Here is a 16,236-nt window from a genome sequence, read left to right on the forward strand (position 1 = left end):
ATTGGCGAACAATTACCTAGACGTGATTAAATATTCATCCGTAAGACGTGATAGAACGATAAACGCGAGAGTCGTGTTGACAGTGGAAGACGATGGCCATCCTGCCGCCTCCGACCCCAAACAATTACTACTGCATTACTACAACTGTGAGTACGTTCATGCCAGTAGGGAGAGCTTTTTAATATTTAATGTGACAGCGACCGGTGTTTTGTGATGATACTGAAGAGCTGGCTCCATCCCGTATGATAACCGGTTGCTAGCAGACACAGTGTGACATCATCGCATCCGAAGTAATCTGCCGCCCGGCCCGTTCCCTGTCCAACTGTCAGCCTGCCACCGAGACGGAGTTGCACGTACCTGCGGCAGGAGTATGAATCGGCTGAGTGTCCTCGCTACGACCGTCTTTGGTTCATTGATGGCCGCAGCGTTCACGTGCTACCTGGGGCAGTTTGTGAATGAACCAGCGGTGATATGAGTGAATGGAGTTGGCTGCTGTGTCACAGTTGGGGTAATGGACGGGATGGCTACGGCCTGTGGGCCAGGTGAGAGTGGCAGTGGGGTAGAGAACGACGCGGTGATCGAGGGCACCGGGGGCGGGCAACAGACTACGGGGACTAACACAAAACGAAGGAAAGGAAAATCGAAGGAATCAGAAGTCGAGCTGATTGATAACACTTCGGCAAACCAAACTTCTAAAAATGACCAACATTCTGTAAACCTTCCAGGCGTGCTCCCTGGCAGTACACTGAGAAATGTTGTTTACTATCAAAATCGATTCATTGTGTTAGATACAATACCAGCCAAATCTGGCTCGCAGACAACGAACGGAGATGCTACAACAGATGTCCACAAGAGTGTGCTACATACCGGATGCGGCACACTGCGCATGTCTGAGAGAAATGCTAGTGGATCAGGCGAGAAATCGAATGAAAGAACGGCGCGTGCTGCAGGTGGAGCAGACGACAGTTTGTTGGTGCGCGGGAAAAGAGGTAAAATGGAAATGGACGCTTCATCTGTTACTATGGATGCACGTGCAATTGAAATTGTGGTAAGTGATGAATCTGACTCCCAAAGGATGCATTCTTCGACCAAGCACCCTCTATGGAAGCGTATTACAAGTGTTATGAGAGACAACCGGATGAAGGGCAGACGTGACTGTGATGTGGTGTTGAGGGACCATCCGGAGGAGTACATTGTACTTAAGCGAGTTTTAAACATTGTGTTTGTAACAATCGGAGTAGCCCTGCTGCTGTCTGTCTTTATCGTGATCATCTACACATCAATAGGTGAGGTCAATATGTTTTTCTTACAGATTATAGTTTTATAAAAAAGAGAATCAATTAATTATTATGGGGTGGGGATAGGGGTGATGCGGGTTCAAAGCGTTTAATGCACACATACCCTGAAGATAATGCCTCTATCCTACCCACTAATGCTTGCTTCACTTCGGATGGCCCCGCCGAAGTCCTCCTTGGATTACCACCCATTAACAGACAAAATGTAAAGACATTTTCAATTTTTATACAAAAGTGTCCATATACTCACGAAAACACGAATATGTGTATTGGCTTTTATTACCCTCTAAACTGGACTGTCGAATTTGCGCCGGGGGTGTTGACTAGAATCCAAAGTGACCCACCTCTGTAATAATTGACCATTTCCTTAGATTTACTCTCCGCCACTAGCTGGGCTTTTGTCATTATTTCTTATGTCTTTATGTTCATAGTATGTGTGTTATGCGGAGATACGCTGTGTTACATAAATTCTATGCAGCACTTTCGAGAGCAAAGATATGTTTTCAGGTGAAATGTTAGCACTCCCAAGAGAGACTATATATGCATTCTAAACCGAGATTATGGCTGTGCCAGTGACGGATGGTTATGGATGTGGGTTCTTCGGTTGCGTTCATATCATAGTTGTTCTTCAACATTGCACCAGACTAACAGTAAAACTGTTTCACTGTAGTCTGCTTGCAGCTGTCACAGATGTGCACATTGTCGATGTGTATCAGTTTGGTATATAGACCACAGTGAGAGTGTGAGCGCAGTGTGAGGTAGATGTGCAGATGTAACCACTGGATGTGCGTTAGATCATGGAGGTGGTTTTTAAATGTGGAAAAGGACATCGTCGCAAATTGCCAGTGAATGTTTTGTTCAATCGATATTTTCACAGAGATGTCGATCTGCGGCAGTAGTCGCTCTTTATCAAGGTTTGGGGCTGGAAATTGAGTTTTAGCAAGAACGATTGAATTCCAACCATCTCATGTGTGCAGTTTACTGCGTATTTGACATTGATTGTCAGTTAAGCAGTAGTTGCTTGTTCAAGTGGCCGGTGCATTTAGCACATTGAGTTTAGTGTGTATCCTGTTTACTTATACACAGATACTATCGGAACTTAGGAAAGACATCAATCTCAGCTTTGTTCCGTATTCTGTAGCAATGATTGCTTGCTTCAGTCCCCATAGTTGGCCAGTAGTTGACTGCAGGATCGGTTTACTGTCTAGATGTCTAAAGAAGTACATGTCTAGCACACATGGAGACACTGGGCCTTGTAGATATGTGTCTAGCTCAGACCTGCCGTGGACCTGGTAGTCTGCCCAGACTTGGATGTACGTGTCGAACGCAGACAGACGCTGGGTTGGTAGTCTTCCGAGTGCTGGATGTACGTGTCTAGCTAATGTAGACACCGTACCTGGTAGTCTACCGAGTACTGGATGTACGTGTCTAGCTAATGTAGACACCGTACCTGGTAGTCTACCGAGTCTGGGATGTACGTGTCTAGCTAATGTAGACACCGTACCTGGTAGTCTACCGAGTACTGGATGTACATGTCTAGCTAAAGTAGACACCGTACCTGGTAGTCTACCGAGTACTGGATGTACGTGTCTAGCTAATGTAGACACCGTACCTGGTAGTCTACCGAGTACTGGATGTACGTGTCTAGCACAGACAGACAACGGACCCGGTAGTCTTGAATGTGCGGTTCGAGCGCAGGTAGACACTGCACCTGGTAGTCTACCGAGACTTGGATGTACGTGTCGAACGTAGACAGACGCTGGGTTTGCAGTCTACCGAGTGCTGGATGTACGTGTCTAGCTAATGTAGACACCCTACCTGGTAGCCTACCGAGTCTGGGATGTACGTGTCTAGCACAGATAGACTTCCGATCTGGTAGTCTACCGACCCTTGTATGTACGTGTCCAACGCAGACAGACGCTGGGTTTGTAGTCTACCGAGTATTGGATGTACGTGTCTAGAAAATGTAAACACCGTACCTGTTAGTCTATCGAGTCTGGGATGTACGTATCTAGCACAAACAGACAACGGACCTGGTAGTCTTGAATGCGCGTGTCGAGCGCAGGTAGACACTGGACCTGGTAATCTACCGAGACTTGAATGTACGTGTCGAACGCAGACAGACGCTGGATTTGTAGTCTACCGATATCTACCGATGTCTAGCAGAGATAAAGACTGGACCTGGCGGTCTACTGAGTCTTGAATGTACGTGTCTAGTACAGCTAGACTCTGGACCTGGCGTACGTGTCGAGCGGAGATAGACACTGGGATGGTGGTACAGATGGAAACTCCGGACACATTGATTCCATCCTTTATTTGCCCTTGGTAGCCCTGGCGGGGCGTAGTCTACTGGCCTGCCATTCCCACTTGTTGGATGCACGTTCAAATATTTAGATACTTGACACGGTAGCCTTCAGTCACGTCTGTGTTAGACCTACAGCTATTTAGACGAATTCCATTGTAAGTTGATTTGTTGATCATTCCAGGTATATGGCGGCGGTCCGTGAACAATCGATTATGTAGAATCAAGTGATCAACATTATGAGCGTGATTCTACGCAATTGATATATGGTAACATGGGTCGACCAAGTCAGCGAGCCTGACCACCCGATCCCCGTTAATCGCCTCTCATGACAAGCCTGGTTTACTGAAGATCAATTCTGTCAGAGATCTTCACGGGTCGTAGTTGTCTGTACGTATCAAGCATAAATATAGCTGTTGGGCAGTCTTCACAGTCTCGGCCTACCGTGTCTTGCACATAGTTCTTGTGTGATGTTCCATACGTGCTTATTATTTGTCTATGGGCCTTCTCCACATACAGTCTGTACATAGTGTGTACATATTACCGACATTGATCTGTGAGTGTTGAGTTAATGTCAGTGTTTGCCCTTAACCCTGAAAACCTGCAGACACTGTGTACTCACAACCATAAAAAAGTTGTTGGTCCTGATCTGAACATGCAGGCCCTCTAATTTCACATGGAAATAATACTCTTAGTTATTGGGGATGAAAAACTGTCGACCAAAAGGACCCGCAGAAAAGAAAACCTGTGAATTCGAGTGGTTTTCAGTTGACTTCGGCCTAATAATGACTGAGGTTAACTTCGAACGCTAATGTTCGTACTTGTCCACTACTAACATCATTTTATAACACTTATTGAAACTTTGACTCTGCAGTTGTTTGTGTTGCTATATGAATCAGACATCATGTATTATTTTATAAACGGAACTTTGAATCGTGTCTAAGGCGTCAATAAGTCGAGTTAGATGTGCGAGTGAAAATCGTTATCTTAGAGAGTGACGAGTATACTCATTACTTTTAACTCAGCCCTTCTTGTACATTTTTCACCCGTTAAGGTCCACGTTAGGCCTACGGAAACCAATACTTGATGTAAGGCAACTAACGGTATCGGGTGGTCAGACTCGCTGACTTGGTTAACACATGTCATCAGTTCACAGTTGCGCAGGTAGATGCTCATACTGTTTATCACTGGATTGTTGCTAAGTACGACGTAAAACTAAACTCACTAACTCATTGTACATTTATACAACATATATTCTTATGAAATATACTGGAAACATGAATCATTATTTTGAGTCGACCATCCGTGGAATATGTAAACTGCAGCTGTTGCAAGTTCACCAATTACTCCATTTAGTTGATATGTGCATTGCACAGTACACGCCGTTCCGTTCCGTTCAGTTCAGTTCAGGTGCCCTAATCGAGTGTTTTATCACGCACTATAAACACGTGCTGACGGGGAGTATGGAAATATATGTTCACCTGGGTTCTTTGTGCAGTTTTCGTCATCGCAGAATATATATATATATATATATATATATATATATATATATATATATATATATATATATGCTGGAACACAACGCTATTCATATTAGTGTTATTGTTTGAGGTTCTTACTAAATATGTGAAAATATGTAAAGGTATATTTTACACCACACACTTTATCTAGGTCATCCTCCTGTCGTATGAAGCGTCCTAGTTGGAATAATTGTCTTGTCAGAGTATTAAGACTAGTTTCGTATATTTCATCTGTTAATTAGTTAAATAGTAAATAATAATTGACGACCAACTGTCATATCATGTAAACATAAAATGTTTGAATGACAGAATGACTTTACAGATGACTGTAAGGGAGACCCAGGAGGGCTTCGTTGACTGGTTACTCTGTAGGGGCTGTGTCGACTTTCCAGTTCAGGATGGTCTCCGTAGATTCGTTATTCTTGAAAGGTTCATCGACTTTCTGAATGAGTAAGGTCTTTGTTGACTGGTTATTCTTGAAGGGTTGCGTCGACTCTCTGAATGAGGGAGGCCTTCGTTGACTGGTTATTCTGAAGGAGTCCATCAACTTTCTGATTTGGGAAGGGATCATTCTGGTTACTCTTGAAGGAATCTGTCGACTTTCTCAACCAGGAAGCCATTCGTTGACTCGTTACGCTTTAGGGGTTCCGTCGACTTTCTGATTCAGAAAGGTCTCCTTGAATTCGCTATTCTTGATAAATACGCACATAGGTATATCACGTATTAATCGAACTCAAACTAATGACGAGGTTGCCTCTCGAGCTTTGGTGTGAAAGGTGGACATTATAACAGGAATACGTTTTTGAGATTGAAGTCCTGGGAAAATGGTGAACTAAAATCAATGTTCAGTACAACTGCAGTCCCTCGTTGTTTAGATCATATGTGGAAGACGGAATACTACGACAAACGTGCCTCTTCGATTTCTTGAGTATCAAACTGGAATCGACGAAAGGATTTTCTTCTGAACCAATCCTTGTTTAACACACCGCCAACTGGTACCTACACAGACACCGTATCTCAGATAAACTGCATCTCCTCTACCTTGGTGGGACTCCGGGGAAGTCTGGACCTCCGGTACCACACCTGGGTCGCTGGAGTCGACTAATCGGGCCAAGGGTCTCAGCGAGTGATCACATGTGTAACCCTAAGAGTCGTTAACATTGCAGACCAGCCGTTGATTTCGTGTTCAAAAACTATTTACCTGTCTACGATTATTTACTGACCATCGTTATTACACATGTAGTTTTCGTGGCTACATTTGCACCAGTGTATCTAAAGTCGTGTCAGTATCACGAGTTCTTATCCTTACAGTTTAGAAGCGTTGACTAAGTAAAAGGGAGAGTGAGGAGGATGTGCGAGGAAAGTTTCTGGTTTAACGGCGATACCGATATAATTTGGGAGGAAAAAGACAGTCCTAAACACTTTTGACGCCTGAGGCCAACATCAGGACACCAGGCACTTGGAGCCAGTTCTGTTCATAGTGAGTCTCATGAGATGTGCGTAGAGCGTATTTGGGTAGCACAATGTTCAGAATTATAATTATTTCTTTAGTCATCGTGTGTCGCCCACAGCGAACAGACCATCGCGCAAGGCAATTAACTCCATAAAGTGGGTACATCTTCAAGCCCTGCGATTTGTCATGAAATGTATACGGCTTTGTATTAGTGATTTTGTCGACTTCATGTACATTACCGTCAGGATTGCATAGTCGTGCCAGCTTGGAGATGTAGATAACAGAAGCCTGCCTTCCAACGAGGATCGCCAACGCTCACACTCAGATTGCGGGCTTGACGTTGGCGTTGCCACTGGAAACGTTTCAGAGTTACATCGTCAGCAGAATGGAAAGTTGTTGGAAATATTAAAGAAACTAACCGGTTCTGTTCCTAGCAGAACGACAATTAGTGTGGCACAAGTGTCGTATAGCGAAGGAGATTACACTTTAGAAGATATTCATCGTCACGTGACTTTATGTGTAAGCCATTAAATATGAGCTTTACGAGCTCATTACCAATGTAAAGATCACTTTGGGTGAGGTCGGGGCAAAAAGACACGCCAGAAATAATTGGAATTTATTCTGTTCTCGTCTATCAAGATGAAGGACCATCGGAGTCATTAAGCAGAACATTCATGAAATATACTGAATTTGTATTGACTATGAGCTTGTTCCAGATGATGTTGACAGCGTTCAGATAGTATTTCCAATATGGCTTTGTGGAAGAAAGTGTCACAGTGCCTCTTATCTCGCTAACAGTATCTTTCTAGTTATCCATCTGCGTACAACTTATTGGTTGCCTTGGCACTTGCGTACATATCATCTATTACCATATTACGTATATACATATTCTTTCTTACCACAGAGCCTGCGTAAATATTATGCCTTACTACAGTGCCTGCATTCATGTTGTCCACTGCCATGGCGCCTGCGTACATATTATCCCTTACTACAGTGCCTGCGTACATATTACCCCTTACCACGGTGTCTGCATACATATTATCCCTTACCACAGTGCCTGCATACATGTTGTCCACTGCCATGGCGCTTGTGTACACATTATCCCTTACCACGGTGCCTGCGTACACATTATTCCTTACCACAGTGTCTGCGTACATGTTATCCCTTGCCACAGTGCCTCCATACACGTTGCCCACTGCCATGGCGCCTGTGTACATATTATCTACTGCCACAGTGCCTGCATACATATTATCCCTTACCACAGAGCCTGTGTACATATTATCCCTTACCAAGGTGCCTGCGTACGTATTATCCCTTACCACAGTGCCTGCATACACATTATCCCTTGCCACAGTGCTTGCGTGCATATTATCCCTTACCACGGTGCCTGCATAGATATTATCCCTTACCACAGTGCCTGCGTACATATTATACCTTGCCACAGTGCTTTCGTAAATATTATCCCTTACCACGGTGCCTGCGTACACACTATCCCTTACCACAATGCCTACATACATATTATCCCTTACCACAATGCCTGCATAGATATTATCCCTTACCACAGTGCCTGCGTACATACTATCCCTTACCACAATGCCTGTGTACATATTATACCTTGCCACTGTGCTTTCGTAAATATTATCCCTTACCACAGTGCCTGCATACATGTTGTCCACTGCCACGGTGTCTGCGTACATATTATCCCTTACCACAGTGCCTGCATACATATTATCCCTTACTACAGTGCCCGCGTACATACTATCCCTTACCACAATGCCTGCATACATATTATCCCTGACCACAATGCCAGCATAGATATTATCCCTTACCACAGTGCCTGCGTACATATTATACCTTGCCACTGTGCTTTCGTAAATATTATCCCTTACCACAGTGCCTGCGTACATATTATCCCTTACCACAGTGCCTGCGTACATATTATCCCTTACCACAGTGCCTGCGTACATACTATCCCTTACCACAATTCCTGCATACATATTATCCCTGACCACAATGCCTGCATAGATATTATCCCTTACCACAGTGCCTGCATACATATTATCCCTTACCACAGTGCCTGCGTACATATTATCCCTTACCACAGCGCCTGCGTACATACTATCCCTTACCACAATGCCTGCATACATATTATCCCTTACCACAATGCTTGCATAGATATTATCCCTTACCACGGTGCCTGCGTACATATTATCCCTGACCACAATGCCTGCGGACATATTATCCCTTACCACAGTGCCTGCGTACATGCTATCCCTTACCACAATGTCTGCATACATATTATCCCTGACCACAATGCATGCATAGATATTATCCCTTACCACGGTGCCTGCGTACATATTATCCCTTACCACAATGCCTGCGGACATATTATCCCTTACCACAGTGCCTGCGTACATGCTATCCCTTACCACAATGTCTGCATACATATTATCCCTGACCACAATGCATGCATAGATATTATCCCTTACCACGGTGCCTGCGTACATATTATCCCTTACCACAATGCCTGCGGACATATTATCCCTTACCACAGTGCCTGCGTACATGCTATCCCTTACCACAATGTCTGCATACATATTATCCCTGACCACAATGCATGCATAGATATTATCCCTTACCACAGTGCCTGCGTACATACTATCCCTTACCACAGCGCCTGCGTACATATTATCCCTTACCACAGTGCCTGCGTACATATTATCCCTTACCACAATGCCTGTGTACATATTATACCTTGCCACTGTGCTTTCGTAAATATTATCCCTTACCACGGTGCCTGCGTACATATTATCCCTTACCACAGTGCCTGCGTACATACTGTCCACTGTCACAGTACCTATGTCTACATATATCACACTTTGTACATGGTATGTACTTGTATCTAACACATATCTAATTTCAGTTCTGATAGAGTACAAGGGGCTTGTCGCGTCGAAGACCAGGGTTCGATTCCCCATGTAAATATGTGGTGTACCCCGCCCTGATGTTGCTGGAATGTTACTAAATGCGGCGTAAAACTAAACTCTCTCACACTCTGTTGAGGACTAATATGCCACTGCAGCTTGAAGTGCCGGGACCGGTAGCGTGCACATACCAAACGAAAATTCACGTATAAATGAATTTCTATGGCTGGAAGATGTATCTGGTCGTGTTCGGCGCTCAGAGCCGACTGCAGTGTAGCAGACGAAGATCAATATGGCATATGAACACAGCCACCGCGTGTAACTGAACACTTGCAATACATCGCTCTCATGTGGTCGGGATCGACGGATCTGCTCACGCGTGAATATTCCTGAAATACTTTCTCGCTATACTTGCTACACTAGGAAGCGGTATGAAATCAAACTCGGTGTGCCAAGGGATGTCTAGATTTACATTAATCACTAGCAGCTACTGATTCTAAGCCATCCCGTTTTATTGCCACAGTGAATCTACATACTATTGATTGCTATCACGGTCCTTCTAATCCTAATTCAACCATCTACATCAATCTACCGTCCACATCTCTTGATGCTCAAATTAAAGATGCCTTTTTCGACATAAAAGATCTGCAGTTAACTTGCCGGGGGCGATGCATGTTCATGCCTCTCTGCTACTGTATACACACATAGATTAGTTGCAAAGTTGTGTAGACAGACATCGTATTTGTACCTTTTTATATGTTATTTATTTTTTAGGGCTGAATATACTGGAATCTTGTTCGTTCGGAAGCACCGTTCTATAGAAATAATCTGCACTCCCTCGGAATTAAAAGATCTGGGATTAACGGAATCGGTATACATGTTTCTAATATAACCTCATGGAAGAATGTCTGCTGGATCGGTGGAGTAACAATTTGGTTATGGCGTTCGTTCTTAACATGGGTAGACAGAAGTCTTTCCAAGTTAATTAGAAACCTATACTGAGGATTAATCGTTTCTGTATTCCGACAATAGCATAATTATGTATGTGTACATGAATAACCATCACATACGGATGGTGGCAGGTGCTCGTTAAACGTTGAGGGGATCCTGGCCCACGGTAGACTATCATCACAAACACATGAGAAGGCAAGTCAGTCCTTTATTGTAGATATAACGCACCTACATATGGCCCCAAAATGTCGTCCATACAACACTTGAAGCTCTATTGCCTGTTTGCATGTTTCAAGACTGGTGAAAACGTTTTTGATCAAGGTTCGTATTTGACGCCTCTTAAAATCTTCGTATGAAGAGCATGCCGTGCTGCTGACATTGTGACATTATGCTTCCTAATACTGAATAATTAAATATGGCTCGATATGAAGGATGTTGACGATGAGGAAACTAGCTTCACACTGTCTTGTGAAAACAGTTTTGTCTCTCAGTAATTTTACCCATGTATGTAAACATAAAACAGATGATGTGGTTTCAACTTCACGGGGGCGTCAGTGGAGGACGGGAGACGTGAACGTCGTTGAAGGAAAACAAGTCTCCAATATACCGGAAATTACTTGCTCGCCATATTGCCCTGTTTTGATTTTGTCAATCCGATCGGAAATTCCGACTCATACTCTAAAAACAACCAGCAAAACCGAAACACTGTTGGTGCCCGCGAGGATGCCTTCCTTTTGCCTGAAGGATACACGTTATCATATAGTGTTTACTCTGTATGCTTTAGACGTCATGTGTTCATTTTCTAGAAATAGAAAGACTGATGGTGAGGTAGCTTAGTGGTTACAGCGTTCACACGTCACGCCGAAGATCCGGTTTCGAGTCCTCATATAGGTACAGTGTGTTGAGCCCATTTCTAGCGCCGCCAGTCGTGAGACTGCTGGAGGACCGCTGGAGGGTAAAAGCGGCGTAAAACTAAACTCACTCAGTCAACGTTTGAGGACAGATATGTATCTTTGTCATCTCATTTAGTTACAACTGTCTATCTGGTCAAGAAAACGGGTTTTCTCTTAAGGTTGCCGTGTGTGGTCCTGATCAAGGAAGTTTAAGAAAAGGTGAAAAGTAGAAACAAAATGTTCGCACATATTTGAACTCACAATGTTTCTTAGATTTCAAACATTCACGCAAATCCTTTGTTCGAGAATCCACATATTATTCATTCTACTTGAGGTTACATATTTAAAACAAGCGATTGTTTTCGTGAATGCATTTGATTCAAATTGATATAGACCGTTCAACTAATTACTTTCACCATTTACATATTCAGACCGTATTTCTAAGACGATGCATCTTTAATGTTAACATGAATAGTCTCTATGTAGCCAGGCTATCACAATGAAAACCTACGTAAGTTCAGATGTTTATGAACGAGAAAACATCTACGTGGGCACGTTTTTCACATCAGTTCTGTATCTAAAGACCAAATGTGATCGTCAATCTACATAAATACATTATGATATGAAGAATCGCCTACCTACGTACATCCACGAGAATATCATTTACATTGACAGTCAGTGCTGTTTACATCCCAAATACATTTTCCTTTAAACCATACAGATGAATTTCAATCATAGATGGACATACTGAAGCAAACTGTTTGCCCAACCACTAGCGATTAGTGATTTTTGTCATCCAAAACAATGTCCCTTGAGGCATGGATTTGTAAAGACTTCGTACAACGAGTAAGGATGGCAATTCCTATACATAAAAGTCACTTTGTCTCTCAAGATGATATTCGTGGTTCAATGGATCGAAGCACGTGAACCCTCCACGTGCCCGGAGACGGCTTTCACCTTTAACCCTGTTGAAGAAAAAGCTGCAGGCAGTCCTGAGGTCAAATATGCTTTTAAATCACGTAGATTCTGTACCGGAGTGGCTGTGTGCGTAATTCATAAATGCTTCAACATATTAATATCTGGTCTACTGGCGTGCTACCTGGAGTCGCCCTGCGTTGGTCAGAAGGAAGTGAAATCTGATGTTATCACCCATGATCTGCCGAAATTGGGGACATCTGGTTCCAGAACATCTTGAATATACTGATTACCCGTGAGGTTGCCTTGTGGGATGACCAGCTTCTGCATGCAATCAAATCATCATTGAGTCTCCCGAGAAAGGGACAAGTGTCCAGATGTTCCAGTTCTCCAAACCCTCACTTATCCGTCCATCATGTGGTGCAGGAGCCCGATTTCATCCTAAATGGATCTTCAGCTAGAATGTCAGATTCCAAGGTTGTTGTGGTGAATACCACGCCGAATGAAACTGCCAGAAGGAGGCCCTGATCACTCTAATGGACGTTGCTCCTTCTGCTCCCATGGGTTTTCCCAAGATTCGTGTGGACAGACATCAATTACGGCAGCCATTGTTGCTTAAGAAACAGAGTCGTTGGATATGGGGATCCGTGCCCGGTTTCACGCTGTGACGTCACAGGAAGTCATTTTGATTGCAGAAGGTCCATCGCAACTTTGGGATGACTATGTTTGCTTTCTAGTCAATTAATCTTTATTCAACGTTACTGTTACTAACATTTACTCACAGTGCAGTTATAGCCAGGTTGGCGCCCGATAGCGTTGAAAGGCAAGCTACGAAATTCACTTTTGTCATATTTGTGGATTTTTCTCTGTTCCACATTGACATGATGGAGCATTACAGATGAGCTGATTGAAATAACACCAATTCATGTCTCACATATTGGAGGTCGTACGAGGGACATGCTGCACGTTCCCGTCATGGTGGGCTCAGATGTCCCTGTCAAATATGATCAGCCACATGTTGTCGAAACAGGGACCTTGTTCTCGAAACGTCGTAGCCCTAAGAATTCTTAACTTTGAATAGCTAGCCAGAACCATTCTTTTCATAATCACAGCTACCATTACAGCTGAAAGTAATGATGGCATGTTATAATTCATTGTCTTTTGGAGTCATGTCCTTTTTTTTCAAATGTACATCAGTCTGTTATTTGTAATAACTTTTTTGATATTGGTGTTTTAATAAACGCACCATCTCATTTAATGAACAAAATACGTTCACGTGAAGATGCGTGTAATGCATTCAAGGACAGAAAGCCAGTCATCACGCAATGATTGACACAATCCTGCGTACAGCTATTAGCAATGAGTCGTTATAGCTGTAAAAATCGGTTTGACATTTAAAAACAAGAATTTCAAATATGCTTCCCTCCCTAAACACCCACACGCCAGCCCACCTTTCATGGCGGTCATGAGATGTGTATATCCATACACTTCTCCACGTTCATATCGATTTGACATTTAAATAGAAATGATCAAATATACATGATGTACACCAACCTCACCAACAGCCCACCTCACACCCCTTTACACCAACTACACGATCACGATTGAATGGCATTAATCACTGGGTCCTGGGTGTGTAACAACTTATGTATGTATAGAAACCTTTCATATCCATTGGTTTCACATAACTGTATATATAAGTGTCACGGAGGGTTGTCAATATGCGCATTCACTCTCCCCTCAGCTGGTGCCACTTCTATGGGAACCCATACTTTCAATAGTGTACACAAACTGTATATGTAGCAAGGTATTGTTAATATGATATTTGTTCTTGTCAATATTGATTTGACATTTAGGTTATTGGTTGTGAATACCATGTCCTCGACATGTTAGCAGATGGCGCTGATGGTCACTGGTAGAACAAAACAGCCTAGTGTGACTCGGAACACTGTGCAAATATTGGAATAGCATGGTTTACTCAGCCGACCACCCATTGTCCTGATATTTGCCACAAATACGTCTTGATTCTTGTGTTATAGCTACTGCTTCAGATTGTCTGATACCCAAACTAGTGGCATCTGATGTAGTCTAGCGCAGATTACTTTCGTCAAACGTTATTGGTCCGAACTCTCGTTGAACTAGTGCAGTGATAGCGTCTCACATGATTTGGCAGTCTGTCATACAGAAATAACTTTAAAACAACTAGTGTACTCCGGTGAAGTGGCACATGTAAAATTACTTGTCCTGATAACATTGCCACTATACCGGTCGATTTATCTTTTGGGTTTTTAAATAAGCAACATAATTAACTTTGCACAGTCAACTGGAACAGCATGATATACAAATTTGCTTGTCCGACAGAAAAAGACTCTAGGCTTTGACGTCGGGCAATGGGTTATTTCCACCCCTTGAAACTAATACCAGAAAAACAGTCGATACAGGTTTAGAATGCTCCAAAACTAGTATCTTAACATATTTAGTGTGTATGTGTGTGTACACTACTCTTATTATAGTTTTCTACCTGCCCTGGAATTTAACCTGCTGTTTTTATCTGCAACACTAGAATTGCACCTAATCTAAATTACAGCAGTAGAACTTTAGTAGATATTAATTATCTAGTGGTATACTCGAATACTAGAATGTAACTTGATCTACTAAAATTGTGTTTGTAGTATACGACTCGTAATTTCTACTAGATTTAGTGTAAACAGTGCATGTGATTCATCATACCAGTGCGAAGCGTACAGCACTCGAAAACAAATAGAACTACATGTAGCTTATTTAGTGGATATAACCCCAGACATGACTACTGCTAGGTCTCGCATATCTGCTAGACAACGTACATTTAGTAGGGATAATGCAGACCGAGAAACATCACTAGAATTCTGCTAGATTCAGCTTGTTTAGTGCTTATGATGCAGACTTTGGACTATAAACATCACTAGAATTTGCTAGATTCAGCTTGTTTAGTGCTTATGATGCAGACCTAGGACTATAAACATCACTAGAATTCTGTCAACTTTTATATGCTTAATGCTATACTAGTTACAGGTACAGCACATCACCATTGATAGATATTGCACAGTACTACAGATGTGTTTTCTACTTGGTTTTGCTTGATAAGGATGTATAATACATTAGGCTGCATAGAAAAAATTAAATGTTTCTGGGGCACATTTTTTAACAAAAGTGACGAGGGTGGTAGGACTTTGTTCTTAATTTTTGAAAGAAAAATGTGACGAGGGAGGCACACATTTTTTTTTCTCTCAGAAATACATCTTGGGAAGTTTAGCACGAGTTAGTGAGTTAAAGATTCAGTCACACTCGTTCTTACAGACACTCATTCTTTTAGCTGACAAATGGATGATCCGGAAGCGGCCAAGTCAAAATTATTTTTTAAATGGCAGTACAAAAGCGACGAGAAACATTTCACTTCATACAGCATTATCGGTGTCACTGAATATGTTACAGAACGGAATTGTACCAGATTTCGTTTAACGTGTATGATACAATTTCTATATTCATGCTGAGACTAGCTTATTTGATAGGTTGTACAGTACTCTTGTGTTCACTGTAGCCTAATTGAACTGGTAACGATTTTCCAGCACTATCTCACCACTCATTGATCTGGTAATTCCATTCTGTCTGGCTCACTTAATAGGTATGTTAATTTGATACTAGAATTAGATTGCGTTTGTTGGATAAAATGGGTATTATGAATTTCTTCCAGTTTGCTTTGTGTCTTTGATCTACTGAGAATAATTAAAACAGCTAAGAGGTCTACTTGGTGTAGCTTGTGTAATGAATCTATCAAAGCACTAAAATCCAACTAGGATACCACTCTATGTATTTGATTTGGTGCAAATGTTTCAGCACTCTATGTATTTGATTTGGAGCACATGTTACAGCACTCGATGTATTTTATTTGGAGCACATGTTACAGCACTCGATTAACTCACTTCGTGCACGTGGTTCTCATGCAA

General features: G+C 42.5%; 1 protein-coding gene across 1 annotated transcript in view; it reads left to right on the forward strand.

Moving 5' to 3' along the window:
* Window positions 1-434: 434 nt before the first annotated feature.
* LOC137277583 (uncharacterized) overlaps window positions 435-16,236 on the forward strand; it is a 35,820-nt gene continuing 20,018 nt past the window's right edge. The window contains exon 1 of the mRNA XM_067809382.1: window positions 435-1,286. Coding sequence (XP_067665483.1) covers window positions 512-1,286 — 775 coding nt within the window. The 5' untranslated portion in view covers window positions 435-511. The remainder of the gene's footprint in view (window positions 1,287-16,236) is intronic.

This window comes from Haliotis asinina, chromosome 3 (genome assembly GCF_037392515.1).
Source record: "Haliotis asinina isolate JCU_RB_2024 chromosome 3, JCU_Hal_asi_v2, whole genome shotgun sequence".
In the NCBI taxonomy this organism is placed as follows: domain Eukaryota; kingdom Metazoa; phylum Mollusca; class Gastropoda; order Lepetellida; family Haliotidae; genus Haliotis; species Haliotis asinina.